The sequence below is a fragment of the Erinaceus europaeus genome, chromosome 1 (assembly GCF_950295315.1).
Source record: "Erinaceus europaeus chromosome 1, mEriEur2.1, whole genome shotgun sequence".
Classification (NCBI taxonomy): Eukaryota; Metazoa; Chordata; class Mammalia; order Eulipotyphla; family Erinaceidae; genus Erinaceus; species Erinaceus europaeus.
The window spans coordinates 115,422,695-115,441,132 of record NC_080162.1 but is presented as its reverse complement, the minus strand read 5'-3'; the positions used below and the strand labels follow the sequence as shown (position 1 = coordinate 115,441,132).

The 18,438-nt window shown below is 42.7% G+C and overlaps 1 protein-coding gene across 7 annotated transcripts in view; it reads right to left on the bottom strand.

The window, feature by feature from the left end:
• The window catches only part of SPECC1L (sperm antigen with calponin homology and coiled-coil domains 1 like), a 129,246-nt gene that overhangs the window by 69,293 nt on the left and 41,515 nt on the right, over positions 1-18,438 (bottom strand). For 4 of the 7 annotated variants that reach the window (XM_060193941.1, XM_060193946.1, XM_060193920.1 and 1 more), the window contains 3 exons: positions 11,595-11,748; positions 8,645-10,278; positions 5,360-5,567 (listed from right to left, as the gene is read on the bottom strand). In XM_060193941.1, the coding sequence (XP_060049924.1) occupies positions 5,360-5,567; positions 8,645-10,278; positions 11,595-11,748 (1,996 nt within the window). The remainder of the gene's footprint in view (positions 1-5,359; positions 5,568-8,644; positions 10,279-11,594; positions 11,749-18,438) is intronic. The other 3 variants (XM_060193939.1, XM_060193961.1, XM_060193953.1) reach the window with 3 other exon arrangements.

Sequence of the window (18,438 nt, the reverse complement as noted above, 5' to 3'; positions counted from 1 at the left end):
AGCTAAAACCTGGAAGCAACCCAGGTGGTGAGAACCCAGGTGGCTGAGAAAGCTGTGGTATATATATACAATGGAATGCTATGCAGCTATGAAGAACAATGAACCCACCTTCTCTGACCCATCTTAGATGGAGCTAGGAATTATGTTAAGTGAACTAAGTCAGAAATATAATGATGAATATGGGATATATAAACAGAAGTTATAAACAGAAGTTGAGAAAGAAGAACAGAAAGGGAAACTCAAAGCAGGATTTGACTGCATTTGGAGTAGGGCACCAAAGTAAAAAACCTAGGGTGAGGGTGGATGTTTGGCTTTCGGGGGGGGGGGGGAGGAATGAGACACAGCCTTTTGGTGGTGGGAAGAATGGTGTTTATGTACACTCCTATTAATTTGTAGTCATATAAATTACTATTTAATTAATATGAGAGGGGAAAATTGATTGTATGTCTCAAACTTTTTAAAGCACATACTGAGTCTTTTTAATACATAGGTTGAATCTTTGATATGTTGACTCTCTCAAAAGCCTAGACCAGGGAGAACAGAAACAACTGGTGGCACAGCTATATACACATAATGTCAAAGGACATAAATTATGGTGATGATGTGTATGATATAGAAAATCCTAACAAAGGGATTTTTCAAAGTTAACCCAATTGCCAAATAATATGATTATAGCAATAACTATCTATTGTCTTCTTAACCCTAAGACAACAGGAATCTCTTGCTTCCTCAATAAAGCCTATATTTCCCCCAGTCCTGGAGCCTCTAGGGTGGGGCTCACTTTCCTGCAAGCTTCTCTCAACTCAGACCAAATGATATTGCATCAGCCGATCCAAACCTAATCAACGCAATGAGTACCACCTCAGCATGCTTCACTTCAGACTGTGTCCTGAGAAGGCAGGTATGGAATGTCAACCCTTCACCCTCATTACTTGGGTGAAACCTTTCCTTCCTTTCATGGTATTCCCTAATTCCATTTCAGGAGGTTCACCTCCTAACAAAGTCCTAAAACCTAGATATAGACCAGGTCCCATGAGATAGAGCATATGTTCACATGTATCCATAAATTAGGGTAAAATATATACCTGAAGGCAAAAGTACACAATAGTCTGCAGTGAGTCAGTATAAAGTTTCTAATGAAAAACAGTATCTAATTAGACTTAGATACCTTCCTCATCTACTTTCTATTACAGTTATCTCACTCACTCCAAAGCTAACCTTATCAAAGCAAGGACTGCAAAAGTTGAATAAGGGCAAGAGACTGACATAGTTTAATGACTCTTTAGTCACTAACAGGCCACCCCATCAGCTGGAGCCCTATTCAGAGAGTCCTGAGATTCCTGAACAGACATGATGGGCCTAGACCTCAAATAAACCCCTCTTGCCTTGTTACTGGTCATCTCTATCAGAAACAACAAAACAGACCCCTTTAAGGGCCCCCCATAGGACCTTGCCTTCAACGTGGATCAATGATAGTAGAGAATGTTCCATCCTCTGAAGGGAGGCTGGACAACATACTCTTATGCTACACCTGAGGAAGATGGGTAGATACTGGGGCAGCTTGGAATATTCCTACTCATGACCACAGAATATGAGCTCAGATCTACAGGGATGCAGAGGTCACATAGGCTCCTAAGCTGAATATGGGCCCCAGACCAAATCAAATAGATGGGGTTTACAGTCAACAATATTTATACCCCTTTCCCATATTTGGGAGCTAGAGCTACTCTCTTCTCTGATGCAGCTTTCTGTTCCTTTCCCAGCCACGACATCATCTCCCCAGACAATAACTTGGCTCTACCTGTACATCAGATTTTAGGCTCAGGGGAATAAAAAAAAAAAAAAAACTAGTATAGCCACAGGCCCTTTGTATTATAACTAAAATATGCCTACAAAATGAAGTACGCACCAACTCTTCATCTGCACTATTCCAGCCTTTAAGTTCATGATTGATCAACAATTAGTTTGGCTTTGTATATTAACTCTCTTTTCAGCCACTAGGTTACAGATGCTAGCAGGATGCTGACCAGACTTCCCTGGACAGACAACCCCACCAATGTTTCCTGGAGTTCTGACTCCCCAGAGCCCCACCCTACTAGGGAAAGAGAGAGGCAGGCTGGGAGTATGGATTGACCTGTCAACGTCCATGTTCAGCGGGGAAGCAATTTCAGAAGCCAGACCTTCTACCTTCTGCATCCCACAATGACCTTGGATCCAAGATTAAAAAATAGGAGGATTAAAGAATAGGAAAAGTAGGGCTGTAGTGCAGTGGATTAAGCACAGGTGGCGCAAAGCACAAGGACCAGTGTAAGGATCCTGGTTCAAGCCCTGATTCCCCACCTGCAGGGGAGTCGCTTCACAAGCGTTGAAGCAGGTCTCTCCCCCTGTCTTTCCCCTCCCCTCTCCATTTCTCTCTGTCCTATCCAACGATTACAACAATAAAACAGCAAGGGCAACAAAAGGGAATGAATAAATAAAATAAATATAAAAAAAAGACTAGGAAAGCTATCAGGGGAGGGGATGGGATATGGAGTTCTGATGGTGGGAATTGTGTGGAGTTGTACCCCTCTCATCCTATGGTTTTGTCATCTTATCCTATGGTTTTGTCAATGTTTCATTTTTATAAATAAACAACTTACATAAAAAAAAGTTGACATTGTATGAAAAAAAAAGACTTAGGAGTTAAGTCTTTTATAAATCAGAGGATTTATAACTACTGCCAACTTGCTCAGATAAACATACACATGGAGGGTGGATACTCTCAAGCTTGACAATTGTCAAAGCTAGTGCTAACTATTATTCTTTAAGGTTTCCATATATTTGAACTCTGTATTTCAGAAAAAGCGAGAGAGACGGGATGACTAAAAGAATTTATTCATTTTTTAAAATTTATTAATTAGATATAGAGAGAGAAATTGAGAGGAAGGGGGAGATAGAGAGACAGAGAGACACCTGCAGCCCTACTTCACCACTCGTGAAGACTTTCCCCTGCAGGCAGGGACCAGGGGCTTGAACCTGGGTTCTTGTGCACTGTAATGTGGGCGTTTAACCAGGTGCACCACTGCATGGACCCAAAAATAATTTATTCATAATTGCAGTTATTTTCTATTTAAAAATCATATAATGTTAATATATGGCAATGAGTTGTAAACTTTCATCCCAAAATTTTTTTTTGCCTCCATGGTTATTGCTGGGGCTCAGTGCCAGAACTACAAATCCACTGCTCCTGGAGGCCATTCCTCCCTCCTTTTTTTCTTCTTGTTGCCCTTTATTGTTATTGCCGTCATTGGACAGAGAGAAGTTGAGAGAGGAGGGGAAGACAGGGAGGGGGAAAGAAAGACACCTGCAGACCTGCTTCACCACTTGTGAAGTGACCCCCCTGCGAGTGGGGAGCCGGAGGCTCGAATCAGGATTGTTATCCCGTCCTTGCGCTTCACGCCATGTGTGCTTATCCTGCTGCACTACCGCCCAGCCCCCCTATTCCAAGATTTTTTAATCTAACACTTTTTGTTTTTGCCACCATTGCCACAAGGTGTCACTCTTACCACACACTAAGATGAAAAGTTTTTAAAGGAAGAAACACTAAATGGGAAAGCAATTAAATGTCCAGGTTAATCTGAAAAATTTTACAATCTCTTCTATTTAAGAAAGCAAAAATGAATAAATGCTCTCAGTTCAGAGACAATATTGGGTTGCATAATTTTCTGTTCTTTGATGCAAGAAATATGTTATGACTTCTGACAGCCCAACACAAGCTAGATAGAAACATGCTATGTTTTTTAAAACACTGAATGAGAAGTTCATCTCTATAATTATCACCATCTCCAAGAGATATAGTCTCAGTCAGCTACTTTATTTTTGAGAATGGTAATAATAAATTTATTTTAGTTATTTACAAATCTCGACATACAACAAAGTAGATGTGTTAATTATAAGATTATTATTAGATTTATTGAACAGATATAGGTCTACTTCAATTAGTCACCTCCTCTATTAATATAGTATTCAGACATCTTAGAATGTTCCAAGTAACTCAAGAGCCAATCTACTGAGACTAGATCAAGCTGCCAGTGCTCCACACTGCCAAGCAACCTGTGCAGGACTCCTGCAAATGGCTTATTCTCTCAGAAAAATAGGCCTAGTAACTATCTACAAAATGGAGACCCCTCCCCCCAACCCTTCATCTGAATTAGTCAAGTCTTTAGGTTCACGATTAGTCAATAATTTGTTTGGCTTTATATGTTAACTCTTTTTTCAGCCACCAAGATCCAGACGCTACCATGATGGCAACCCAACTTCCTTGGGCAGAGGACCTCACCATGTGTCTTGGAGCCCCACCTCCCCAGAGCCCCACCTCACTAGGGAAAGAGAGAGACAGGCTGGGAGTATGGATTGACCTGCCAACGCCCATGTTCAGTGGGGAACCAATTATAGAAGCCAGACCTTCCACCTTCTGCACCCTATAAAGACTCTGGGTCAATACTCTCAGAGGGATAAAGAATAGGAAAGTTATCAGGGGAGGGGATGGGATACACAGTTCTGGTGGTGGGAACTGTGTGGAGCTTGTACCCCTCTTATCCTATGTTTTTTGTCAGTGTTTCCTTTTTATAAACAAAAAAAATAAACAAAGAAATAGTCCCCATAGCACAGAGGACCTGGCTTAGTACTCTCTCTGCCTTATCTGTTCTTTACTGAGGAGTAATAATCTGCACTCAAAGGACAGTTTCATGAATCACACTTGGGAACTAGCAATGTGTTTCTCAATTTAAAATGTGTCAACCTTTGAGGAATTAGAATAAAGAGTATATGGGATGTTTTTTGTTTTCTTTTTTAAAGTATTACTTGCAAATAATTTCAAACTTATAAAAGAGTAAGAAAGCTCTATAGCTTTTTTCTTTTTTTAAATGTTTATTATTAGATGGTGATAGAAGGTGGGGAGATAGAGAGGGAGAGAGACAGAGAGACACCTGCAGCCCCTCTGTACCATTCGTGAAACTTTCCCCTTGCAGGTGGGGACCAGGGGCTTGAACCTGGGTCCTTGTGCACTGTGATGTGTGCACTCAACCAGGTGCGCCACTGCCTGGCCCACCTCTATAACTTTCATTTAAATGTTTCTCCTTTTTCCAGCACAAAAATGCTTCTCTTTAAACAGTTCTTTTGGGACAAAAGAGAGCAATCCAAAAAATATTAACTGAAGCATGGATCAGAATTCATCACATGCATATTTCTGTTGCATGAACTACAATACTGACCACCACAACTACCAATTTAAACTTAGTACAAAATGAAAATCAAATTATTCCTGCATGTTAAAAAGGTTCAAGCAAAAAAAAGGACAAAAAGCTTTCACATTACTTACTCTCTAAATCAGAAATGATAAGATTGTCATGAAGTTTCACAGCTCGATGTTGTTCTACTTCATCTTCAAGTTCAAAGATGGTTTCTTTCATGTCACTCCTTTCTGTCTCTTTTTCTTCCAGTTCTGCTCTTAATTTTTCTAATGTCATATTTAAATCTTCTATCTGTTTCTTTGCTTCTTCTTGAAAGGCTCGGTATTCATCTTCCACCTGTAGAAAATTGGTGATACATTTAGAAAAGCAAGAGCCATTCTAAGATAAACCTGACAATTAGGTCTGATTAAAACGCACACACTACTCACTACACATAAACTAAGACAATCTGTGTTATTTCTAGATGTTTTTTCTAAGTGTTATAGGGCTTTCATGTAATTTATATCAATACAACTCATTATGACAACATTTAGACTGAAATTAATCTGAGCAATCATTAAAGTCAACTAGGCTCTTGAAAAAAATTTTCCTTCTCCACCATTTGGATTAAATGCATATATTTCATTAATGACTAATATGCTATTCCACAATAATGGAAACTGATTTGTCAGTTTCAATATCAAATTAAAAATAGAAACAAAACAATTCTCAGATATTGGGACTAAAAATATATTCACAGGGCTCCCCTCCTATGTATATCTATGCTCTAACAAGTACCACATTTCCTAACCTTATCCCTAACAGTTATCACTAAAGAAGTTAAAGTTTGGTCAGTGGCCTGGGAGGTGGTGCAGTGGATAAAGCATTCAGACTCTAAGTCTGAGTTAGATCCAAGGCATCACATATGCCAGAGTGATGCTCTGGTTCTCTCTTTCTACCCTAGCCCTACAAATAAATCTAAAGAGGAAAGAAAAGAAAAAAAAACAAAGAAAAGAAAAGAAAGAAAAAGAGAGGGGAGGGGAGAAAAAACAATGCTTTGTAAGTGTTTAAGATAAAGGTTTGAACAAAGATATATACTGATGTCATTGTGAGGCTGGGAGATAGCTCACCAGGTCAAGTGGATACCTTACCATATACACGACCCCAAGCTCAAGCCCAGGACATTATGGAAACAACACAGCACCAGGGGACACTCCACAGACAGTGAAACAGTGCTATGGTATGTCTGCCTCTCTGTGTATCTGTCTTCAGGCCCCTATGCATATGTGTATGTTCATATATATGCAAATGTACATGTCTTAAATAAAAAGAATGCCAAGGTTGGCCAAAGAGCATTAGAACAGACTGTGTATGCACAACTGTGGTATGGGGGGGGGGAGGGTGTCATGTACTAAACTGAGAAAAAATAGGGGCTGGGTGGTGGCACACCGGGTTGAGCGCAAGTATTATAATGCTCAAGGACCCAGATTCGAGCCCCCGTCCCCACCTGCAGGGAGAAAGCTTTACAAGTGGTGAAGCAGAGCTGCAGGTGTCTCTCTCCCTCTCTATCACCCCCTTCCCTCTTGATTTCTGGCTGTCTCTATCCAATAAAGATAAAAAAATAAAATAACAAAAACTAAACTGAGAAAAAAAAATGAAACAGAATAATTAGGTGACTTATGCAAATAAACACTCTTGTAGAAATAATGTGGGGGGCACAAAGCCCTAGCCAGAATGCCAACTGTTATCTATATATGTCACTTTCTTATTTAAAACTGGCTTAATAATGATTAACAAGAGTGTAAGATAACAGGATATATCGCTTTTAACTCATCACAGAATTCTATTTGAAAAACAACTACAGCAGGATAAGAGGTGGCAGACACTGCTGATGCCACAGACTAGAATACTGCTTCTTCATCTTTCTCTTGTCATATTAAATATATTAGAGATGAAGACTGAGAAATTGCACAACATGGTTAGGGAGGTAGCATAATGATTACACAAAAAGGCTTCCATGCCAGGCTTCGATGTCTTAGTTTCAATCCCCAACACCACCATAAACCAAAGCTGACCAGTGCTCTGATAACAAAATAAAAAATGATGATAAGAAAGGGAAAGAAAATGGGGAAGGAGAAGGGAAGAAAGAAACAAAAGGGAAGAAAAATTACATGACATGCTTCCCTGAGCATACCCAGAACAAGGGTCAAATTCTGCTGTTAGTTTTTCTTTTTTAAATCTATTTATTTTCCCTTTTGTTGCCCTTGTTGTTGTTATTTATTTTTTTTATTGTTGTAGTTGCTGATGTCGTCATTGTTAGATAGGACAGACAGGAATAGAGAGAGGCAGGGAAGACAGAGAGGGGGAGAGAAAGATACTTGCAGACCTGCTTCACCACTTGTGAAGCAACTCCCCTGCAGGTGGGGAGCCGGGTGCTCAAACCGGGATCCTTAAGCAGGCCTTTGTGTTTTGCATCACATGTGCTTAACCCGTTGCGCTACCAACTGCTGTTAGGTTTTTTTTGTTTTTTTTTTTAAAGATTTTTTAATTCATGAACAATGATAGGGAGAGAAAGAACCAGACATCATTCTGGTACATGTGCTGCCAGGGACTGAACTCAGGACCTTGTACTTGAGAGTCCAAAGTTTTATCACTGCACCATCTCCTGGAGCACTCTGCTGTCAGTTTTAACGTTAACCTCATCCTCTCACAGGCAGTAGGAAAACATCAAGAGTAACAAAATTCAAGTGAGAGTGATGTAAGAACACTTCTACTTGACTCTCATGTCCACCAACACCCCCCCCTGCAAAAAAAGAAAAGTAAACCATTCATAACCTTTAAAAAAAAAGTCAGGGGGCTAGAATAATGGTTCTGCAAAAGACTTTCAAGCCTGAGGCTCTGAGGTCCCAGGTTTAATCCCTAGTACCACGATAATCCAGAGCTGAGCAGTGCTCTGGTAAAAAAAAATCATCATCATCATGGGAGTTGGGCAGTAGCGCAGCATGTTAAGTGCACATGGCGCGAAGCTGATGACGTGGATCCGAACCAGAGTAAGGATCCTGGTTCGAGCCCGGGCTCCCCACCTGCAGGGGGATAGATTCACAAGCGGTGAAGCAGATCTGCAGGTGTCTTTCTCTCGCCCTTTGTCTCCCGTCCTCTCTCAATTTCTCTCTGTCCTATCCAATAACAACATCAATCAATGGCAACAATAATAATGACAATAAGAGCAACAGAATGGGAAAAAATGGCCTCCAGGAGCAGTGGATTCGTGGTTCAGGCACCGAGCCCCAGCAAAAACCCTGGAGGCAAAAGAAAAAAATCATCAGCTTAAGGACAAGCAACTAGCATGCCACAGAGATGTGCCTGGCTGTCAGTGTCATGTAGTCTGCTGTGGGGTGCTGCACCCTTCAACACTGCCTCTCCTTAAACAGTACCTTAGCAATGGCGTCCTGCAATCGGTTTGCATCATTTCGGGTGTGAGCCAGATCCTCCTGCAGGCTACTAGCCAGAGATTCAGCTTTTTCTTTGTCCAGCCTGACACTCTCGAGGAGATCCTGAATATCGGATTTGTCCCCAGAGTTATGGATGGAATACAGCTCTGCCACCTTCTGCTTCTCATTCTCCAGCTGGGCCTTGAGACGGTTCATCTCGATCTGGTCGCTGGCGATGGTGGCTTTGTATTCCTCTAATGTTCCTGCCAAGGCTGCTTTGCCCTTCTGCTCAGACTCTATGATGCGCTCCATGTGATGATTGCGTTCTTTGAGGGCCCCTATCATTTCTTGAGCTTCCTTATTGTCTTGTTCTGCCATCTTCAAAGTATTGCTTAAGTGCTGCTGGACGCCAAGGAGCTGCTCTCGTTCAAAGCGAGCGTTCTCAGCTAGGTCCATGTAACGTTGTTCCAGTTCCATATAACGTCCACTTTTTACATCTTCATCTATGACGTAAGAAATGTGATGCTCATCCAGAAGGGAGCGGAAATACTCAATCTGTCGGCTAAAGTGCTCCAACTTGTCACTCTGTTGACACAAAGACTCCATCAGAATAACCTTCTCCTCGCCGAGCCTTTCATTTTCACTGTTCAGTTCCTGGGTAATCTGCTGTAAATCAGCGAGCTCTTGCAAGGTTGCCTGAAGTTCCTCGCTCGTACTGTGCTGATTTTCTTCCATCTGGTGTATCCGTTCTGTCAAGCAAGCCACAGATACTTCGCTGGCGTTACCACTGCTCCCCTTCCGGGATCGCTCAATGCTCGGAATGCCTTCCGACTCTGAGGAGGAGGGTGCATCAAGGGCATCGTCGCTGGACGTGAGGGGCTGGTATACCTCACTGCACTCGCTGTCTAGATTGTCCATAGAGTTACTGTGCTGATGGTCCATGAGGGTGTTTTCATCCTGACTCAGGAGATCCTCCACTGACCCAGGAGCTGAGCCCTCAACAGAAGACGTCAGAGTCCCTCCACCATCACTCTGGCTACCAGGGGTGATTTCTGGGCTCAGGGACTGATAGCCAAACAGTTTCTCAGAATTATCTAACCTCTGCTCTAGAGAAAAACCCAGGGCATTCAACCTATCCTTTAACATTCTGTTTTCATTTTTCAGCTGGTTGAGTTCCTCACGAATGGCAGTATTCTGCTCCTGCAGCTGTAGTAGTGTAGACTCCACGTCGGTGGGCTGGTGAGCAATACTGGCTTCCTTCTCCTCAGATTTCTCATGGCTCTCAGAATGATCCTCACCAAGGCCCAGCTGGGCACGCATGTCTCTGAGCTCCTTTCTCAAATGTAAAATCTCCACATCTTTGGTTTTGGCCAGCGTGAGGAGATCTTTCACTTTGGCTTCCAAAGCAGCTTTGTCACTGATCTGATTGTCTGATTTAGACTTGCTCATACGAACGTCACATTCTGTAGCAGTCCGACTGCGGGAACGCTTAGCCAGTGCCACGTCACTAGCTCCCTGACCTGCAGAAGGCAGTTTTTTGCTCTGGTTTAGTCGGGTACGTTCACGCAATCTTTCTCTAGTAGAACTGGATTCTTTATTACCTGTGGAAGTGCTCCTCTTGGTTGAAGAACTTGTGCCTAAATGTTTAAAACAAAGAATTGAAGGCAAAAATATTAGCAATGCAAAGCAACAGTTTGTGTCTCAGGCCTAGTGAGATGAAATCTAGAGTTCTACAAATCATTTAGACCTCAGAGACCAATTGTGGTGAATTCAGTTTCTTCAAAATTCATCTTTTATTATCAATTAAAAGCATGCACACACACATGCTGACTTGTATGTGTACTCTTTTAGAAAATGTGAAGGTTATTTTAATAGAGCATATATATATATATTTTTTTTCTTTTTATGCCTTCAGGATTATCACTGGGACTCGGTGCCTGTACTACAAATCCACTGCTCCTGGAGGAAATTTTTTCCATTTTGTTTCCCTCGTTATTACTGCTATTGTTGTTGGATAGGACAGAGAGAAAACGAGAGGAAGGGAAGGCAGAGAGGAGAAAAGAAAGATAGACACATCAGACCTGCTTCACCACTTGTGAAGCTATCTCCCTCTGCATGTGGGGAGCTGGGGGCTCAATCTGGGATCCTTACACCAGTCCTTGTGCTTAACCCGCTGTACTACCACCCGGTCCCTATTATGTATTTTTAAGTTACACATTATCTTGAATTTTTTTTTAATTATCTTTATTTAGTTATTGGATAGAGACAGCCAGAAATCGAGTGGGAAGAGGGAGATAGGGATAGTTATAGAGAGGGGAAGAGAAAAAGAAAGACACCTGCAGCCTTGCTTCACCACTCGCAAAGCTTTCCCCTGCAGGTGGGGCCTGGGGGCTTGAACTTAGGTCCTTGCACACTGTAACATGTGCGCTTAACCAGGTGCACCACCATCTGGCCCTAACTTGAATTCTAAAGCATGTCCTTAAGTAGCAGCCAAGAAAGCAATATTTTAAAGTAAGTTAGGACTAACTAGTCAAGTGGCAAAATAACTGTAGAAATAGAAGATAAAGGAAAATCACAGATGAGCAAGGAGTGAAAGGTGGTGTTCAAACAAAAAAGTCTAGGTTACCTACCATACATACATAAACAAAATGATCAAAATAAATGGAGAGCAAATTCTAGATATTATGTGATTTTATCCATAAACATTTCATTATGCTGTGACCAGAATTTTGTTAAACTAATACGGGGTGGTGGGAGGTGAGGTAGGGGTCAAAGAAGCAAGAAGATAAAGAGAGGCAACAGATAAATAAGGGCCATGGACCTGGGCTGAAATACCCATCTGTCTACATGTCTGACTGGAACTGTCTGTAATTAGATGGCATCTCCTAAGTGTCACTGAGTGCTTCTATTCAGACAAGAAGATTTAAAACCTTGAGCTGACTGCTGGCTGTACCTGTGCCAGTCTTGGATTTGCCCTCCACAGTGGTCATGGCTGGGGCAGAAGCTGACGATGCTGTGGAAGAGCAGGTGCTTTTTTTTCCTTTGACACCATTAGTCACCGTCACCCCTCCAGCCATCCCAGCTAGAAGGTCATCACTGCTCTTGGTCTAGAAGTAGCCAGAGAAAAAGACAAAATGAACTAGACGAAGCAACATTGAATAATATTTTGAGACTAAACAAAGCTCTTAACTTTTGCACTAAGTTCAAGAGCTCTACAAAGACTTTCTGACAGCCACCAGTAAGAATGTCATGTTATGCAAACCTCCTTCCTGGCTTATAGACACTAACACACTGCTTTTCAGAATATGAAAATCACAGTTGCAGGAGGTGGCTCGGGGGAGAGGGCAGAACCTGAATTGTGAAACTTGAGGTTCAATCTCAGGCACCACATATACCAGAGAACACACTCACTGAAGCATATGAAAAGCATTTTTTTAAGCACACCCACAATTGCATTAATTGCATTCAGTGAGGAATTGGAGAAAATGAGGAGTCCCCAGCTACCTTTCCTCTGTGTGGTGACTTACGGAGCATGAATTATTAATTTTGTCACTTCCTGTTCCCTAATTCTTTTAACACAGTATTTTCACTATAAGTCTTAAAGATTTCATGTAAAAACAAAACAGTATATACAGGTCATAGTAATATACAGTTAACTCTAGCTGATAGGTCTTCTTTTTGTTAGTGGTATAACTAAGCAATTCTCTACTTTTCTGTTTTCCAGGATTAAGAAAAGAATTAAGAATACTGCAGACAGTAAAGTCGAATTCCTCATTCTTGAGAAAGGAATCACAGCTATGAAAGACAGAAAGGATAATATGAACCAAGTATGCTAACGAGAATCAGAAGTCAGTGTGATCTCACAGAAACAGAGAGAAACAGATACCAATACGGATGCAGATATGTGTTTCTATCTACCCACTGAGAGCGCCTAGAAACAGTATACTCAAAAGCAATGCACATACATTTCTTTCAGATGTTGTAAGTTCCACTATGTGAAGAAAATTCTGATTCTCAAGCTAGGGCTAAAGTAGTAAATGTACTGTACAAGGATTCATAATTGCTCAAAGAGTAACAGGAAATTGCTAAAATGGTATGAGGTTGCATTAAAGGGTTCCTACTGACCAAACTAGGGGTAAAGCAAGCATCAAATAAATGACACTAACAACTGATAGCCCCAGGGTCAGGGTGGACAGCATAACAGCTCTGCAAAAGATTCTAAGGACTGAGGCTCTGAGTTCCAAGTTTCAGTCCCCAACCCTATTATAAGCCAGAGTTGAGCAGTGGTCTGAGTTCTTGTCGGGCAGCCCCCGTGTTGTTCTGCTCCATCGCTGATACTATGGTCTATTTACATAATCACTGCTTTGCCTGAGACCCGCCCTGCCTGCAGGGTATTAATTAATCCCACCGGTTAAAAATTCCCAACAGTTGCTATGGAAGCTTTCCACCTTCGAGCTCTTTCCTTTTCTCCACCCCCTTTCCTAGCCATTTCCTTTTCCGACTTGCCACTTCCGTTTCAAAAGATATAAAGGCGTTGTCTCTGATCAATAAAGACGCATTGTGTTCCCGCTCCACCAAGAGTTCCTGGTTCTCTCCCATGTCGCAGCAGCCCAGGTTGGCTCCGGTCGAGTTCTCTCCAACTCAGAGAGCACGTGCCCAGGAAGAAACAACTGCAACGCTAGCCCGGCATCTGGTGCCCCAAACAGGAACCTACCCTCCAGCTTCACACACAAGCGGCAGACGTATAAAGGTGCCCCAGATAAGAATACGGCCTTGGCTATCTGCAGCCTCGTGTTTTACGAAGGCAGTGTGATTCTTTTTTTCCCTCTCTTATTTCTGAGACCCCTCCACCATGAGCGACCTTCCTCCTTATGAAGAGGTTTCCCAAACCCTCTACTCTTTTTTCATGAGACAGGTTTTCTATCTCTGGGACATTTTGCTCTGGGCCACAACTTGGTTCCTCTTGACCATGGTCGCAGCTTTTAGGAGATATGTAGGGCCCCCGCCCAAAAGGACCGAGGACAACTCTAATTCGGGAAACGGCCCTAGTCTAAGGGACTTTGAGGCTGAGATCCTAGAGTTAAAGGAGATGGTCATTCTGCTTACCCAACACCATACATGCTTTCTACAGAAAGCAAAGCCTGCCCCGATCCTGACCCACCCTAAGCCCTCTTCATTTCGCCCAGAGGCTCCCATTTTGGCAGACACGTCTGCGGCTGCCGCCATTTCTGTAGCTCCACCCCCCCATAGCTACGCAGCTATCGGACACAGAATATCTTTGCCAGCTTTGTGACAGAGCTTTTCCTCTGGAGCAAGTCCACACATTCCCGGTAAATGTTAACCCCAATAGACAGAGACCTAAGGCGTGGTACCCATATTGCTCCACAGATCTTAAAAAACTTCGTCAGGCAATTAAGAAGGACAGCGTTCATGCTCCCTGGACCAGAACCATTTTACAAGGCCTTCTCCAGAAACTTAATACCCCCAAGACTGGAGGGACGTAGTTCGTGCTACGCTCTCAGGCCCGCTCTTTCTTCAATGGAAAGCATTTTTCAGAGACAAATGCCTGCAGCAATCTCGCAGGAACAGTCAGAACCAGCCTAACTGGGAATTTGAGGCCCTATTTGGGGTGCAGCACTGGGAGACAGGACTTCAGCAAGCAGAAGGAAATTCCCCACCCCCCACCCAGGCTATTTTGATCAGGTATGCCTCTGTGAGTTACAAGCATGGGAGTGATTAACACCACTCATGGGAGCGGCCTCACCCCCCATTCTCTCCCTTCGCCAAGAACCTGATGAATCCCTAGCTAAATTCATTACCAGAGTCCAATAAGGTTTGGAGAGAAATATTTCTGATCCAGACACCTGCCAACTTTTATTAAAATCTACTGTCTGGGATGGCATGTTTCCTGACTTCTGTCAGGCATGCCTCAGTCTTAAAAATGAACACCCCGGCACCTGGATTTTCACAACACAGGAAATTGGATCAAGCTCTTACCAGGCAACCATTATGATGCAGGCCTTTGCAGCCGCCCTAGATAAGAAAAAGGGAGCTTGCCTCCAGTGCGGTCACCAAGGGCATTGGCGTAACCAATGTTCAGAAAATAAACTGCAACCCTGCTTCCAGTTAGGGAACCAGAGACCCTGAACACCTTGTCCTAGATGCCAGAAAGGTTTTCATTGGAGGAAAGATTGTTGGTGTAAATTTCATAAAAATGGGATGCCCCTGCCGAATCTAGATTTAAACAGGGATTTAAACTAGGAGCAGGGCATCCCTCAGCCCTGCCTTCAAGAGGAAGTCAAGCGGGTCACCCTCTCGGTGACGCACCTTTCTTCCGTAAAAAAAAAAAAAAATTCCAGCCTGGGACCCAACCCGTTACTCTGCCCATCATGCCATGTAACAATAGGAGAGGGTGAGCGGGAGAAGGAGTGCGCGGTGTGTGGGAACTCCCAGCATAAAAATAGCCAGCTGGAGCAAGCAAACGGCACGGATTCAGAGCCAGAGATTTTGTGGACCACCCCTGTTTTAGAAAGGGGTCACCCTACTATGACAGTAAGGATTGGTAAAATTCCTTTTACGTGTTTGACTGATACTGGAGCAGACAAGACAAGACAATTTTAAGGCAAGCAGAGTTCGGAACTCCTTCCAGGACAACGTCTACATGGTGTTGGAGGATTGACACAAGATTTCCTCACACGAGATTCGCTTGTGTAGGAAGACCCGGCCGGGACTACCAAATGATTTTGTCCTTTGATAGCTGATATTAACACCAATTTATTGGGCAGAGACTTGCTGGAATCTCTTAATGTGGTAATATCCTCAGACGCCTCTGCAGGGCATCACACTACTCACTCCTGTCAGGCTTCTAGATCCGACCAGTACCCCCAATACTAACTGCCACTATTTGTAATAGAACTTCCTGCTTAGATTGGCTTTCTAATGAGCCTGTCTGGGTGGAGTAGTAGCCTTTGCCTAGGGAGAAGCTAGAAATTTTTAAAAAGTTCATCCAAGAGCAGTTGTCCTTGGGACATATTTGCCATTCCCAGAACCCATGGAATATTCCTGTCTTTGTGATTAAAAAGTGTTTGGGAAAATGGCGCCTCCTCCAAGATCTCTGGGCGGTTAATAAACCATGCAGGTTTGGGGCTCCCCCCAAAGGGGTTTGCCTCTTGCTTCTGCAATTCCCACAGGAATTCCTATCATAGCTATCAATATACAGGATTGTTATTTCTCTATTCTCTTGCACCCACAAGATTATAAACATTTTGCCTTCTCTGTTCCTTCTATTAATAACACCAGCCCTGCCGATAGATTTGAGTGGGTGATACTGCCCCAGGGTATGGCCAATAGTCCTACTATTTGTCAAGAGGCTGTTAAACCTGCCCTTTTTCCATATATTCATAAGGGCCTTAAGGTTTTTCATTATATGGATGACGTCTTAACATGGGGAAAATTATATACAGATTCTCTCTGCCCAACGTGATATTCTTATCCCCGCCTTAAAGAAAAACGGCCTTAATGTAGCTCCTGAGAAGGTACAGCTAATTCCTCCAATATCCTTCTTAGGCTCAGAAATTTCTCTAACACAGATTCGCCCCTTAAGACCTTCTGTTACTTTTCCTTCTAATCTTACTCTTGCTTCCTTACAAAAGTTTTCTTGGAAATTTAAATTGGCTTAGGCAATATCTTTATCTCCCCATTAGCTGCCTCTAACCACTGTTCTGTTAAAACGAGACAAACAGCCCTCAAAGCATACTTTAACCGCCGAAGCCTCCATAGCGCTAGAAAGGGTTAATCAGTCTCTCCAGGACATGCACCTCGTGAGGTTCTCCCCCTCCTCTCCCGTAAATCTTTTGATCTTTAACTCCTCCCCTACCGTGGTGGGGGCTATATACCAGAGTCATGGTGTTCTCGATTGGCTACTTGGAGTAGGGGGAACTCCAAGACTTCTTGCTGAGACTGATGCCTTAGCATCTATGATTTGCCACGGAAGAAACAGATCAATTCAGGTCTTAGGGAGAGAACCAGAGTCAATTATTCTTCCTTTTTCTCTCACAGATACAGAGTGGCTCATACGCCACCATTCCCATTTTGCTATAAGCTTAGTGGTTTTATCAGGACAATTAGATGATCATTTTCCTTCTAATAAATGGATAGCTTCTTTACCTCTTTTGCCTCTACTAGTACCTAAACTTTTCTCTCGAGATCCTATCCCCTCTGCTCCTACAACTTTTACTGATGGTGGCAAGAAGGGAGCTGCTGCCCTTATATATTATCCAGATAAACAATGTCTCACGTCTCTCTTTACTGAGCTTCCTGATAACTCCCGTCAGTACAAAGAACTCTATGCTGTTCTCCTAGCCTTAAAAGCTGTACAAGAAACCTTCAACCTTTTTTCTGACAGTGTGTATACTGTTAACTTAGTTCCATGGCTTGCTCGTTCTTATGTAAGAATTAATGACAACCCATTTTCTCCTGTCTATGCTCTGTTCTCGAACTCAACCACTGTATGTTCAACACCTACGTTCCCACAGCTCTCTTCCTGGTCCCGTCCGAAAGGAATGCTGCAGCTGACCGCATTTCCTCCACAGGAATTCTGCTAGCCTCTGTCTCTAATCCTGCTGACTTTCATTCCTTAACCCATGTTAATCTTAAAGGCCTTCAAACTCGATTTCCTGATATTCCTCTGGCATAGTTGAAACGTATTCTTGCTACATGCTCCTCCTGTGCAGGTCAAATCAAGACACCTGCTGTTCAAACTCTTGGGGCTTAAAAGCTTAAAAGCCAACGCTTTTTGGCAAATTGATGCCACCCACTTACCCAACTTTGGCAAACAAAAATATGTGTTTGTCTCAACTGATACCTTTTCTAAATTTATGTGGGTGACAGCTCAGACTAGAGAAAGCTCAAAAAATCTTATAAGCCATAAGCTCTCCTGTTTTGCTGTAATGGGCATACCTCTTCAGCCTAAAATGGACAACGGACCTGCTTTTACCAGCAAACAATTTAAAGACTTTTGTTCCCTCTGGAACATTACTCACAGGCATTCCACAGAGGCAAGGCATTGTTGAGAGGGTCCATCAAACCCTTAAGGCTCAATGAAATAAAGAAAAAGGGGGAATATACCTCCCCAATATCCAGTTGGCAAAAGCCTTAACTACATTAAGTCTCTTTAATATTTACAAAAACTTGAACCAACCTCCTATTATTCTTCATTGGCAAACACCATCCACCCTCCTAGCTATTATGGTCAAATGGAAAGACCCACTCGATAAAATCTGGAAAGGGCCTGACCTCCTATAGACTATGGAGGGGTTTTGCATGCGTGTTTCCGCAGGATTACTCAAAACCTGTCTGGCTTCCTGCCTGCCATGTCCAGCAATACCCGCATGATGGTGCTGCTATCTCTGAGAAACAAGAAGCACTGCAAGAGGACTGGTTGCAGGATGCACCCCAGGACCCATAATACGACAGGTGAGATCTGAAAAATCTGGTTCACAGAGCCCTCCCCCCTTCTCTGAATATCTTATGCTATGACTGGCCAGTTGTGTTTTGTGAGTGAGTTGAATGGCCGAATTTTTGTACAACCCATTTTGCTCAGAGTACTCTGAAACTTAAATGACTTTATATAAAAATGCTGGACGCAGCCATGGTTTCTGGAGACGTCCAGAAACAGTCCAAAAAATCTGTTTTTTCCTCTTTTGACTTTTTTAGTCTTGGATTAAATGTGAAACGTTTAGTCTTAAACTGTGTGAGTAAAGATGGTTCAACTAAGATAGTACAGATCTAAATTCGTG